The sequence below is a fragment of the Coenobita brevimanus genome, chromosome 57, assembly GCF_032717465.1.
Source record: "Coenobita brevimanus isolate Jiangsu-jjx chromosome 57, ASM3271746v2, whole genome shotgun sequence".
NCBI classification, from domain to species: Eukaryota; Metazoa; Arthropoda; class Malacostraca; order Decapoda; family Coenobitidae; genus Coenobita; species Coenobita brevimanus.
Window position 1 is genome coordinate 55,499,344 of NC_137010.1, and position 15,010 is coordinate 55,514,353.

General features: G+C 41.4%; 1 protein-coding gene across 1 annotated transcript; it reads right to left on the minus strand.

Annotated features, from left to right (window-relative positions):
* Window positions 1-602: 602 nt before the first annotated feature.
* On the minus strand, window positions 603-9,471 carry LOC145402024 (uncharacterized). The gene is made up of 2 exons (XM_080274122.1): window positions 7,469-9,471; window positions 603-735 (listed from the first exon to the last, which is right to left on the minus strand). Exons 1-2 carry the CDS (start codon window positions 9,469-9,471, stop codon window positions 603-605), a joined length of 2,136 nt encoding a protein of 711 aa, XP_080130248.1.
* Window positions 9,472-15,010: the final 5,539 nt, after the last annotated feature.

Here is a 15,010-nt window from a genome sequence, read left to right on the forward strand (position 1 = left end):
GAGGCCAAGCGGAACACCCCTCCCACTCTCCCCGCACCGCATGGGGCAGAGCCGACTCCGCAGCGGAGTCGTTGATGGAAGGGGTCTGGAGTGGCCCTATAGTGAGTCTGGGGGTACACTCACTACAACCAGCGCCCCTACGTCACCAGTTGCTGCCGAACTCCCGGAGAAGGAGAAGTCACAGGCGGCCCCCGCCGGACTCCTGGCGAAGGCGAGACCACAGACACCAGTCACCGAGGGACGTCCCCAGGACTCCCGGCCGAGACCTCCCCAAACAAGCCAGCAAGCCGTCCTTCACCAAGGGTAGGTGCAAGGCAGCGTACCTACTCGACCTCTTCGGCCCTAGTCCCTAGGGCAGACACACCAACGGAGGCACCTCCAGCGAAAGGCCTCTCTCTACACCGCCCGGCAGCCCTCACCCTACGATCCAGCGTACCATAGAAGTCCTGCGCTCCTTCAGAGAGCGTACACCTGACGGGACCCCTCCCACACCTAGGCGCCACCTTCAGTTATCCTATCAGTCCTAGTCACAAACTCCAATCCCTGTATCTCTCATAGTGTGTGTAATCTGTCACATTGTATTGTGCTAGCCACTGTATTCCTTATGTGTAATATATGTGCAAGATTGGGTAGCCTGTGTTTTTGAGCCCTGTTCCTCTGGTTGCATGCTCTGGACCCAGTCTTGGAAAGAACCTAATATCAGATCCTCGTACTCTGACAGCATGAAGTTGATCTCTGAGCACGTGGCATAACACGCAGCTTCATAGAAAGTCTTCCTCAGCAACTCTTCGCATTACACCCCAATACTGTATCTTCCTGTACGCTACTGATACATTCAATGCCAATATTAAAGCAACATAAATAACATACCAGAGAATAGCAGCATGTATGCAATATAAATTATGTTTTCATACACTCAACACCACCACTTACAATGTCCCAAAGGTGTTCAGCTAGATAAAAATACGGTAAAGTCATTGTGATACACAGGGTGGCTTATATACTTTTCTTCTACTCCAATGGGTGATCTGCATGCTGCAAGGATGGCCTGGTCAATGTTAACAGTCTCTATCCTGTATCATATATTCTTTTCCTACATTCACTGCCACAACCACACCCACACCACCAGAATGAGCCATTCCCACAACACACTGGATACAAAGGCAAGTTTCTAGTGCAGCACTATTCATTCATTTCCTACTCCCACTGACACACCAGCAGAATAAGCCATCCTTACAACACCTTGGACACAAAGGTGAGTTTCCAGTGGAGTGTATTTGTGCCACCCTGTACGGTACATGACAAGTGTAAATGAAAGACAAGAGAAACTGCTCAAGCAATTTTATTTTCTACCACTTCTCTCAGCAAGTTCAGGATTTTTTCACATGACTTTTACACATGCTCATCCAAGGTCTCTTACTGAAGGTAACTTGAGGCATAGTTTAGCTACAATATAATATACTGTATAAATGTACAAGCTGCCATGAAGGAAATGGAGTGACTGGGATAATCCGTATATCAACAGGGCCTGCCTGTCAATGGTTTTCTTTTTCTTTTTTTTTTTTTTTTTAAGGGTTGTGAGGCAGACTGGTAAAGTCCTAGGATGAGGTCACAGTGTGACCTCAGGGATAAGGGACTGAACAGAGAGGCTGCTAGAGACTGTGCAGCATGGACAACCACCAACAGGTGAACAAGGCTCATGTATGCAAGCACATTGGAGCCATTCAAAATTAACACGATTTGTCCATCTCCAAGCAATTTTATTCAGTTTATGAAATTTCTTTCAACTGGGAGGGTTTAACTCAACCTTCACCTCTCTCTCCACTAACTGGGCAGTCTCTGAAACCAGGCAGAGTAGAGCATATGGCAGTGGCAGTGACAGAGCGTGCACCCCCAAGCTCAACTGAATGTGAACCCAGTGGACTGCAGGTTCAGCCTACCCTCCTCCTTGAGTCCACCTCCTCCTTTTAAGGGATAGGGAGGGAGCTGAGGGAAGTTTGTATGACATAGAAGCAAAGCCAAACTGTTACATGAGTGCCACAACAAGAAGACACACCTCTCCAACAACATGGTAGTGGCAACAACAAAATATAAACAAAAGGAATCACTGAGTGGAAGAGTTTCAAACTGTCTGGACTAGACAATTACACAACAGTTGCGAGATTGAGGCATGTATTCTCGGTGATTACGGAAGCTCCCTAACACCTTTTCCTAAACAATTTATTATGCTTATTGCACCTTACTGTACTATTCTGTGTTACATATATCCTTCTGTGCATAAATAATGTACGAAAGGATATTAACCAGCCATGTCCAAAAGCAAACTGCTAAGGAAGAGTGTTAGGAGCCTTCCTTCACCAAAGAAAATAAGATCCTGAATGCATAGAACAGGGTTACCTTCTACTGTTTCTCTTTGCTAACCCGCTAGAGCAGGCAACAGCAAGCATGTACTGTACACTGAGTAACAAGAGTCCTGTCACCTCTCTTACTTCTCTCTCCATACACTTCAACAAATGAACCTAAATAATATGAACCAACAAATATTGATAACATGTGCTTGCAAGGCCAGTGTCATTTGTGTCATTGGTAAGTATTGTCTTCATCAAAATCCAGACCTCATTTCTCATCCTAGAACTAGGTAAGTGGGACCATAAAAAACAAATAAAAAATAAAAAGTCCAGGTGAATTAAGCCGAACCCCCATTCACTTACCATTCAAGTCCCTGGAATCCTGACTTCATCTGATTCATCACACTGAATTTCATAATCCAAAAAGAGAAAATCAGGACATGAGACAAGTTTATTGTTGCTAACTGTACAGGCTGTCCTCATTAATGAATCCCAGGTATACTCAAAGACATCACACTCTGTTCCCCCAAGATATAAAGTAAATGTTGGCCTTGTAAACTCCGTCCCAAACTGGATTATACTACGATCTCTATAGAATTATCTGACATGGGTTGGAATATCTCATGAGCTGATTTTTTTTTTTTTTTTTTTTTTTTTTTAATGCAAGAAAGAAGGAACTAAAGGCCAGGAGCCCACAGGACTGTTCCAAGAAAAAACAAAAACAAGAACAGAGCCAAACTGTTTATCTTAAACTGAAATAAACTATGAGTTGAAAAAAAATTAAGCATGATAAACTAAAACACACTATGAGCTGAATAAACTGCCAAAGACAGGAATAAATTATGAGTTACATAAATTTAATATCATAAGCTGGAATAAACTATGACCTAAATTATTACCTGTCATAAGTTGGAATAAGTTGCATCTCTTTAGTTTCATCCACAAAATTTTAATCATGAGTTTTTGACATCGTATTCATTTCCAAGGTTTTTCTTCAGCACAGCAAGACTGTCTGTTGTTAGGTGAAGTAACAGAACATTTTTTAGTGGTGCACAAGACTCTGTAACACCTATTTTTCTGTGACTGATGGTCATGTGCGTAAACAAGAATTTGAGCAGTGGGATACAGAACCCCAAGTTTTTATGATTTTTGAAGTACCTCACGATGACTGCATGTATTTGACCTTCCTACAGGGTTCCCAAGTGCCTTCTGCTGTACGGGATTCAGGCTGATCATATGTAATAACCACAGGCATTGCATAAATGACCGTCAAAAATTAGGGTTAGCCTTCTACTTTGCGAATAAAGGTTAACGTCTATGACCCTTATTTTACATACTGTACAGTTTTACACTTTTCTTTTTTAACAGTTTATTTCTGTAATTTTAATACAGATACAGCATGCATCAATAATGTATCATAACACTGATAAAGGCTCCGACATGCATACACTGGTCCTGGTCACATAATGGCTGCTCGATCTCTGGCAGCCTCCCTATTCCGTCCCCTATCCCTGAGGTCACACTTGAGGACCTCATCCCAGGTTTTTTTTTGGTCTGCCCCATCCCCAACATTCACACATCTTACCTTTCATGCCCAGTTGTTATCCTCCATCCTCTCCTCATGCCCAAATTATCTCGGTCTATTCCTCATCACAACACTAACACTTTCCAGTCCAATCCCTCTATTAATTTGCAACGTGTAGAATGGACTGCTAAGGAAGTGCTGTTACAAAAACTCCAATGTCACCTAGGCCCACACTCTCAGTGGTTAAGGAAGTTCCCTAATACCTTTTCCTAAATGATTTATGTTGTTTATTACACCTTACTGTCATCTTCTATGCTACATAAATCCTTCAAGTATCACCATACTTTATACAAATAACATAAATTAGGATATAAACCAACCATAAAAAAAAAAAAGAAAAAAAATCACTCAAGAAGTGAGTGTCAGGGAGCTTCCATGGCCAACAAGAATACAAACCCTAGATTATTACCGTACCCAAAATGTACTTTACTTATCAGCATTTTGCACCTAAACAGTTAATCTTTCATTCTAGTATCATTTTTGTTTGTTACTACAGCATGAATTTCAGATTAAGCCAGACCTCTTGTAGTTAAATGGTAAAAGTTTTCTAGAATTACAGGAACATCAATGGTTCAGAAAGTCTCTCCAGAGCTGAAGAAAATCATCAGACGGTGACAAAAAAAATTAGTACCTTAGAATGAGGTTAATCTGACAACTGGGACAACTCTGACCAGCTTAAAATATTTTTAAATGCATCAGAGAGTCTGACCTGGTCAATGTTTTTGGCATATCCGATAGAGCCAGGATTCTGGGGGCTTTAATGATGAGTGAAAGAAAGCATGGCACATTGGATTGGGCAAATTTGGGCTGTCTGGACATTGCTGCTCCTCACCCTGCCCTAGGGTGGGAAAAGAGGTCCGGATGATGATGATGAATAAATATATATATATATATATATATATATATATATACACATTGTATATAGTTGGTAGGTGGGAGCACCCACCATCCACTCACTTGATGTAGTGCTGCTTTGGGTGTCTGCCCTTTCCTCTCTTCCTTCCTTTCTGTTTTTCTTTCCTTTTCTTCTGCCTGTGGGTGACTCTACACTAAGTGACAAGCCAAATGGTTTCCTGTACACCAGGAAACCAATTAGTACACTGGGTGGTAACCATATAACCAAATTACGGCACCTGATGGTTTAGTGGGTAATTTAGGTACTCCAATTGGACTGAACCTATTTATATCCCAGGGGTGGCTGAGGTTTACTGCTCACGTAATGTCACTCAGGGAAGAGTGATGCTGGTCACACTCATCTTAAATGCCAGAACCAACTTGCCTAACCCCGGGCTCCTATGCGCCTCGTGAGGCAACGCAGGAGTGGATGATGGATGGGTGGAGGATGGATAATAATAGTAATAATAATGATAACAATAATAATAATAATAATAATGTAACAACAATAATCTGGTCTTTCATTTCCCAAAAGTGCTGGTTCTTTCAAACGAATTCACTAGTTCTCAAAACATGTTTGTACCTTTCAAATTACAAGAATTATAACAATACAGTATTCAAAAAAAGTTTTGTCTGCAGAAGCAACAATTTAAATTATATAAAAAATATTTTTAAAATATCTATAGGGTATTCTGGTACAAGTCCATTATCAACAAAAAAATAATCTGGTACAATTCAAGTACAACTCCAATTAACACCCACTAAGAACTACATCAATAGAGTAAATAAAACAGTTCAGACATAACTCAAATTATTCACTTAGCAAAAGCAACCCTCATGCGTCTGAAAATTCCTGGAATTTTTCAGCACACATGGTAAAGCAATCAAGAGGAAACTGGTTAATTAGCTTTAGAAGTGACAGTGCAACTGGAATTGACTTTTTTTTCGATTTAATTCAAACTTCATCATCATCGTCTTGAATTCTCCTTCCCACTTAAGGATGGGATGAGGTACCATCAAGAAATCACAGAAACAGAAAACATAATTAAGAAAGCTAATCATCATCATCCTGACTTCTTTCTCCCCTCCCCCTTTAAGAATAGGGTGCGGTAGGGCCAAAATGACGATGGAAAAACACAAAAGAGGAAGAACTGATCAAAGGCACACCCAGCGCAATGGACACCGCACTCATTCACACACCATTCAAACCTCTTGAATCCTGACTCTACCTCAGAGGCAAACCCCCCCCCCCAACCCCCGATGCATTTTGTTTATTCTTACTGCCTCCAGATTTTAATAAGCTTGAGAGAGGCTTTTTGAACTGGGGGACTTAGATAAAGACTTTAATGCTGAAGAGGGACACCTTCATGTGGTGGCACTGATACAATTGGGCAGCTCCAACTCCTGTTTATACAAATATCCATCACCTCTCTCCCTCTCCCCCAAAAGAGGATGGTGAACTGCAGGAAAGTCAACTTCAGCTTGCAACTCACTGGGTGCACATTCAAATGAATCTGGGGTTGCAACAACAATAGAAGCAACCTTTTGGTCTTTGCACCACTACCACCACCACCATCATCATCATCAATTCAAGAGACCTTTCAGTCATTGCATCATCATCATCATCACCCTGACCTCTCGTCTCACTTATGGATGGAGTGAGGTAGGATCCAGAGAGCAAGAAAAATTCCCAACAGAAGGAGACACAGCCAAAATCTACCCAAGTATGGTAAATGATCCACATTCTCATTTCCTCACTGTTCAAGCCTCAGGAATCCTGATTCCACCTCCCAGACATAACCATCCACACCTACACTCTGTGTATCACCTATACGCCAGAGCCAATCCATCAACTACTGCATCACCAAGGAAAACAGAGGTAGCTAGGAAGAATGAACTAAAACATCACCTAATTAAACGGGATCTAAAAAAACGTGACAAAGATCCCTACCCTTTTTCAGCTCAGCTAATGGCCAAATGTCAGACTGGCAGTGGACTTGACTAGTAAACAGGGAGACTCATTCCTACCTTAAAGTATGGCTCACTGAATTTCATTCAACCACAACTTCCTATTCAGCCAATCTGAGTGGCCCAGTTCCCTCATGGAAAGAAAAGTACTATATTTAGCTGGTGTATACTGTATATGGAAGTCTTGTGAACCTTTGACATGCCATCAAAATCACCATCATCTTAACCATCACGAATCTCTGACATATCATCACAGACACTATCACCATAACCCTATGACCTATTATCACTATGAGTCTCTGACTCGTCATCATCATGAACCTCTGACTCATCATTATTATCAACCTCTGACATTTCACCACCACCATCATCATCATCATAAACCTCTGACCTATCTTCATCACTATGAACCTCTGACATATCATTATGACCATCAACCTCTGATCTATCACCATCATCGTTATGAATCTTCGGCATATTATCATGATCATCATCATAAACCTCTGACCTATCATCATCATCATCAATATTATGAACCTCTGACATGTCATTATCATCATCATCATAAACCTCTGACCTATCATCATCATCATTATGAACTACCGACATATCATTATCATCATCATCATAAACCTCAGGTCTATCATCATCATCATCATTATGAACTTCTGACAAATCCTTATCATCATCATGAACTTCTGATGTATCATCATCATGAACCTTTGACATATCATGACAGTCATCATACTTCGACATTTTGGTACCATTATCATCACCATCACCCTGAACCATTGACATACGCTGAGTTAAATCATACACAGATGTCCCGTGAACCTTTGACATGTCATCTTCGTCCTCCTCCTCAATACCGTGGATCTTTGACATGTGTCGCGTTAAGTCTCTCTTTTGTGCATATGCTTTTTCACAATATTTACACTTAAAATTCTTCACCCCTGTATGGGTCAGTGCATGCCTGACTAGCTTACTGTTACTGGAAAACAGCTTACAACACACCTCACATTCAAATTTCTTCTCCTTCAGATTAAAATGAATGTCAATATGCTGCGACAAATTCGATTTAGTTCTGAACACTTTGCCACAAACGTCACACTTGAATTTCTTAACACCTGAGTGACATATGGCATGTTTGTTGAGATCGCCGTTGCTTACAAACCGCTTGCCACATTCCATACACTCAAAGTTTTTTATTCCAGTGTGGATAAGCAAGTGCTTGTTGAGATCCTCCTTCCGGGCAAAGCGTTTGTTGCACACCAAACACTCAAACCTCTTCACCTCCGAATGACTAACCGAGTGCTTGTTGAGGTCGGCTCTCGTAACAAACCTCTTACCACACTCCGAGCACCCGAAGTTTTTGATGCCCGAATGAATGAAGGAGTGTTTATACAGATCCACTTTACGAGCAAACTGCTTACTACACTCCAAACACTCAAATTCCTTCACTCCAAAATGGGTTAGGGAGTGCCTGTTCAGTGCAGCTCCCCGGGCAAACAGTTTACCACACACCAAACACTCAAACTCCTTTGCCCCTGAATGAGTCAATGCATGCTTGGTGAGTTCACTTTTGGTAACAAACTGCCTACCACACTCCAAACACTCGACATTCTTCTCTCCAGAATGAGTAAACGCGTGCCTCTGAAGATCAGCGTTCCGAGCAAAGATCTTCCCACACTCCACACACTCAAAATTTTTCTCCCCCGAATGAATTACCGAGTGTTTGGTAAGTTCACCACTTGTATGAAACTCCTTGCCACACTCCTCACATTCAAAGTTCTTATCTCCTGAATGAACTAAGGAGTGTTTAGTGAGCTCATACTTACGAGCAAATGCCTTACCACACTCTTGACACTCAAATTCCTTTACAGCTGAGTGTCCTTGTTTATGTGCATTTAAATTACCTCTAGTTCTAAATGCCTTGCCACAAACATCACAATTGAAGTTCTTCTCACCCGTGTGAATCAGGAAGTGTCGGTTAAGGTCGGCTCTGCGGCCGAACCCTTTACCACACTCAACACAGTGGAAGTTTTTCACGCCTGAATGAATTAATAAATGTTTGTTAAGGTTCTCTTTACATCCAAATAGCTTACCACACTCGACGCATTCAAATGCCTTCACATCTGAATGGGTCTGTAAGTGCCGGTTAAGATCGGTTTTACGGCCAAAGCCTTTGCCACACTGAGCACACTCAAACTTTTTACCCCCTGTATGGTTAAGTAAATGAGCATTGAGATTTTCTTTACGGCTAAACAGTCTACCACACTCATCACAACCGAACATTTTATCACCCGTGTGCGTCAACTGATGTGTGTTTAGGTTATCTTTACGGCTAAACTGCTTACCACAGTCAGAACACTCGTACTTCTTCACCTCTGAATGAATCACTGAGTGGCGTCTGAGGTTCTTTTTACTGGCAAACCATTTTCCACAAACCGGACATTCAACCTTCTTTTCTGGCGTAGGTGAACTTGATGGTGGAACAGTATCCTCACTACCGTAAAACATGCCTTCGCTTGCATCACTCGAATGTGGAACAAGTTCCTCATTACTCACGGTTCCACTCGCATGACTTGAGTGTGCAACACTACCATTATTGCTGTAAATGGCCCTACTCATATCATAAGCATATTGCTCGGTCTGTCTTTCCTCCACCATCTCCATTTTGTCTGACTTTCAAATCACTGTCAATGCTCCAGGTTTAAATCATATGGTGTCACAGGATTATATTCAGCAGGAAATCCATGGCTGAGAGATAAAAGTTATTACAATCTCACATCATTCCAGTCAATGTCATATGGGCTGACCAATACCAGAAAGAGATTTATGCCAGCCAGCATCAAACCTAATTCTCTTCTCTGTTATGGTCCATCTCACAGCAATGCTTTCATGCTCATTACAAATCTAGTTCTCTATCAGCAAAATTTTATCCTGATTTTCATTGTTATATCAATGCCAGTTTAAACATCAAAAAAATTCATGAGTGCCAAACACGCCTTTTTCTTAAATATGTTTACTTTCCTGCTCGGCCACCTCTCAGGGAATACCCGACTCATCTGACTAGTTATTAAAACAGAAAATTATCAGCACTTCCTGCACTGATTATGTTACCAAGCACTGGAAAACTACTCTACCCTTTCACTTTTACTTGCCCCAGATTTTCATCTTTTTCTAGTTTATTTCATGAGCCCAGTGGCAGGAAAAGACACTGTTGAAGCTCTCTACCCTTTCAACAGCACTTTCTGTGAGAAGCATAATGGTGTTGTGTTATCTATAACAAAATTCAGCAATCAAGATAGAGAGATGGCAATTTTAAGCCAAGTTAGTGTAAAAACGGCACAGTACTAGTTTACTCTTGTTGACTAGGTTCATTTATTCTTCCTTGAGTAACAATGATGTGTGAAGCTACTTATATCAACTGAGCCAGTCCCTCACTCAGCTGCATCATTTCACAACCTGGTGCCTCTGATCCACTCTTGGTCTGCTTTCGGTTGCACCTGTAATAAGACCTGCCATTAGACCACTCATCTCAGGAGGTTAGCAAGGTTCTCACTATCACCTCTGCCAAGTTGACTAATTGGTTACTTGGTGTTTAAGAAGACCAAATGTTATAAAATATCTGTTTGTTCATGGTGATAATGCTTACTGGCGTTCTTTTTTAATAAGTTCAACACTCAATCCCTTATTCCCCATACAAAGCACTGTGGCCGTGGACTAAGCTACTTACAGTTTTCCATCATGTTTTATTTAGTGAAGTTATTATTCCCATATTAACCAGTGGGGAGAGGAAAATTCTACTTATTAACCCTCTCAGGAAACCTGGACCATGCACCCCTAATCCCCCTCCCAGTTTCATCCCAGCCAGGTATTTCCCCCGCACTGAAAGTATGGTTTATTCTTTTCGTTACAGAACGGGCCCTTATGCAGATACCAATTATTCTTTTGTTGCATTGGAAACGAAAAGGTGTAGCTTCCTCTCGGGCTGTAAATTTGTAAACTTAAAAAACTTATGTAGAAATAAGCATGTGAATCCTATTTTGCATTCATTCACGAAGAAACTGGAGCTTTTGAGGAAGTAAAATATCATTATATTGTACTGTACAGTATTCCCTTGATTATCCGACATAACAGAGCCAAAGGCATGTCTGGATAGTGGACGTCTCCCCTCCCTCCTCTTTGTACATAGCTACTCTAACTTTGAAAGCCATTATAAAAGGCCACAACAAAACATCATACAACACTTATTCCCGGTGTTTTACAATGTCTGGTCAAGCAGACCTATAAACCACGGCCAACCAATAATTATGGTCACCTAGACCCATCAACCACAGGAAAGCAATCACCACAACCCTAAAAAACATGTAATAACCAGCCAGCCAAGTTGGGTGAAAGTATTCGCGCAGCCAAATTTCCGCCCAGATACAAGCATTTTGTCAGAATAAATTTGAAAAACGTACGAATACTGGTTCTGAACAGCCAAAACACAGCATCCAGATAATGGATGGTCCGGTTAATGGACATCAGAATAACTGAGGGATTACTATAAAACTGTATACTGTACAAATATATTATGCGGTCTTTGAGTAATTAAGTGTACAGAGTACAAGAAAATATGCTATAGTACTATTTTCTGCTCCTAATCGAGGCGAGATTTACTGTAATACATTAGCCACAAAAAAGTAAAAGATTGTGAGTTGCAACTTGGACCAACGAGATACATGTTTACAGTTAGGCACACCACTGCCAGACATACAAGCCCATAATGAATATGAAAGCAGATCATATGCCTTTTCTTTCTTGTGTTGTTTCACCCAGTGGTTCATACGCATCTAAATACAAATGAAAACCGTGAGGGAGGTAAGTAGATCATACTCGTCAAACGCATATGAAAACTTTGAGAGGGTTAACTTTACGTTCTCGGTGAGAATACATTGACACAAAAAGGCTCAGACATCCTATGACACATCCTGGCCTAAGTGATGCTGACAGGAATCACCTCAGACTCACACAGCTGAAGGTGTCTATTGCCTCTTATTTCAAATTTTGTTGTTGTTGTGGCCACTGGCTTATCTGGATTTGAATTTTGTGGACTTTAAGCTGAAGCTGCTGTTTTCCTGCTATCCACCATTCTACTTTTGGAGGAAAGAGAGGAAGTTGAGGGACATTTGTAAAACCAGATGCAGGGCCACTGGATCTTCTATGAAAATCCCATACACGGCCTGTCCCTATGGTCAGTGATGTCCTGTTGTACTGTATTACTTTAAAGCAACTACACAGGGACATGGAGGAAGCTGAGAGACAGAAGTGAAAGTTATATGTAGAGAGGAAAAGAGAGGTGAAAAGATTAGTAAGAGAGAGTAAGAAGAGGGTGGATGAGGAATTTGGAAGGAATTTGAGTGTAAAGTGGAGGGAATGTAGGAAAATGTTCTGGAAAGAGGTAAAGAGAGTTAGACAGGGTGATAAAGAAGTAAGTCAGGAAGTGAGAGATAAAAATGGTATATTGTTAGTAGAGAAGGAAGAAGTGAGCAGATAGAGAAAACAGTCTATGGAATTGCTGAACATAGAGAATGAAAGTAATGCAAGTATATGTGGCTGGGGAATGGCTGGGAGGAGAAGGGAGGTAAGAAAACAGGAATGAATCAGTAGGATGGAGGAAGCAATGAAGTCCAAATGGGGAAAGCCCTAGAAACTGACAGAGTGTGTGGTGAAATGCTGAAGCATGGAGGAGAGATAGTACCAGAATGGGTATGGAAGATGTGAAGAGTGGTCTGAGTCCCGGAGGATTGGAAGTCAGGTATAATTATTCCCCTGTAAGAAGGAAAAGGGGAAAAAGAAGTGTGTGGTACTCATAGGGGCATTTGTCTTCTTAGTGTAATAGGAAAAGTATACGGTAGGATACTTACTGACCAAGTTAGGGAAATACTGTAACAGAGGAATTAGTTGGATAAGAACAGGAAGGTTTTAGGAAGGGATGAGGTTGTGTTGATCAGATATTCAATCTTAGGTCTTTAGTGGAAAAGTTTCCAGAGAAAGGAAAGAAGTTGTATGCAGTCTTCATGGATCTGGAGAAAGCATATGACATGGTGGATAGACAAGGAATGTGGAAAGTACAAAGGATATATGGAGTAAATGGGAACTTGTTGAATGCCAAGAGTATGTTTGAGGGTGCTAAGGCTGCAGTGTGTGTGGATAGTGAAATGAGTGAATTTTTCCATCTGAATGTTGGACTGAAACAAGGATGTGTCATGCTTCCATGGTTGTTCAATCTGTATATGGATAGGGTTATAAAAGACATACAAGGTAGGGCAGTGGATGTTGGAGCAACTCTAAATGGAGAGGACAGTTTGGAAACTCCCTGTACTGTTGTTTGCAGATGATACTGCATTGTTAATTAAAGATGAAAGGGAACTGCAAGACTTGGTGAATAAGCTTGGGAGTGTGTGTAAGAAACAGAATCTAAATGTGAATGTAGGAAAGAGTAAAGTTATGGTCTCTGTGAGATGTGATGTAGTATATTTCATCCTATAATGACATTTTTATTTGAGGGGGGGGGGAGGTAGAATTGAGAATGTGAGCTGATCACAATAATGGGATTGAATATGTTAGTGATGTGATGGAAAGGGATTGGTTGAGATGAATTTCGTATGTGACGACTAACGGGAGATGCAAGGCTTGGTGGATGAGATGTGAAAAGTGTGTAAGAAACGAAATCTGTAGGTGAATGTAGGGAAGAGTAAAGTTATGGTCTTTAAGAGAGTGATGTCAGTGAATGTACAAGTACAGTGAGGTTGGATGATGAGGAAATGAAAAATGTGAGTATATTTAAGTACTTGGGTAGTGTGATGAGTAAGGATGGAAGTTTAGAGGGTGAAGTGCTTGAAATGGTGCACCAGGGAAGAAAGATTGCTGGTTCCTTGAAAGCAGCGATAAGATACAGGAAAGTGAGCATGGAAGTGAAAAAGCCACTACATGATAGTATTGTGATACCAGCTCTAATGTATGGAGGTGAAGCTTGGACGTTGTTGGAGGGACAGAAATCAAGAGTGAGAGCAGTGTAAATGAGTTATTTGAGAGGAGCATGTATAGAATCTGGGTGGTAGGTGGTGGCGACCATCATCCACTCACTTGATGTAGTGCTGCCTACTTCTTCCTTAGCCTTTATCATTCTTTTTCTGTGCCTGCTGTCCTCTCTTCCTATTTCTCCCATCTTTCTTGTCACTTACTGCTTTTCTTTCCTTTACAGGTAGCTTTACATTGAGTGACAAGCCAAATAGTTTCCTGTAAGCCATGAAACCATTTACAACGCTGCGTGGTAACCATATAACCAAATCATACGTGCTCCCTACGTGTCAGCAAGTGGGTTGGTGGAGGGTTAGTGCCCCTCCCCGTAAAACAAATAACTCAAAGTCAAATGGCCACCCCTTACGGGATTGTGGCGTCTGGCAATAGATAGATAGATAGATAGAGAACTGAAGTCACTGAATGTACAGTAAGGTTGGATGAGGAGGAAATGGAAATGTGAGTTTGTTTAAGTACTTGGGTAGTGTAATGAGTAAGGATGGAAGTTTAGAGGGTGAAGTGCTTGAAAGGGTACAACAGGGAAGAAAGGTTGCTGGTTCCTTGAAAGCAGTGATAAGGAACAGGGAAGTGAGCATAGAAGTGAAAAAGTAACTACATGACAGTATTGTGATACCAACTCTAATGTATCAATGTGAAGCTTGGACCTCGTTGGAAGGACACAAGTGAAGAGTGAGAGCAGCAGAAATGAGTTATTTGAGAGGAGCATGTAGAGTTACATGGAGAGACAGACTGACAAATGAGGAAGTGAAGGAACACTGTGGTGTGGATGTGGATGGGATAGAAAGCGCTAAGAGAAATATATTGAGGTGGTTTGGCCAAGAAGAGGGGATGAAGAGCGAGAGACTGATGCGGAGAGTGTATGTGAGTGAGGTGAAAAGGTGAAGAGGGAGGGGGAGGCCATGGATGAGATGGAGGGATGGAGTGGAGAGTATGAGAGGTTGGGGGGGGGGGTGTTGGGAGCAGGGCAGTGAAATGTCAGGGGAAAGTGCACCATGGAGGCGATTTGTTTGTGGCCACCCCTTAGACGATTAAAGCGTCTGGCAATATATGGATAAATAAACAGATATCTAGTAAAGTTTAAGGCATTTTAGGCAGTCATTTGAAAAAGGAGCCTTGTCCCCCA

Bases quoted from the DNA above. Each gene is read 5' to 3' on its own strand.
- LOC145402024 (XM_080274122.1), bottom strand. From the start codon at position 9,471: ATGGAGATGGTGGAGGAAAGACAGACCGAGCAATATGCTTATGATATG. The intron at 736-7,468 runs GTCAGAAGTTCA...CCACGTGCTCAG, and splicing joins CATGATGATGATAAGGATTT to AGATCAACTTCATGCTGTCA.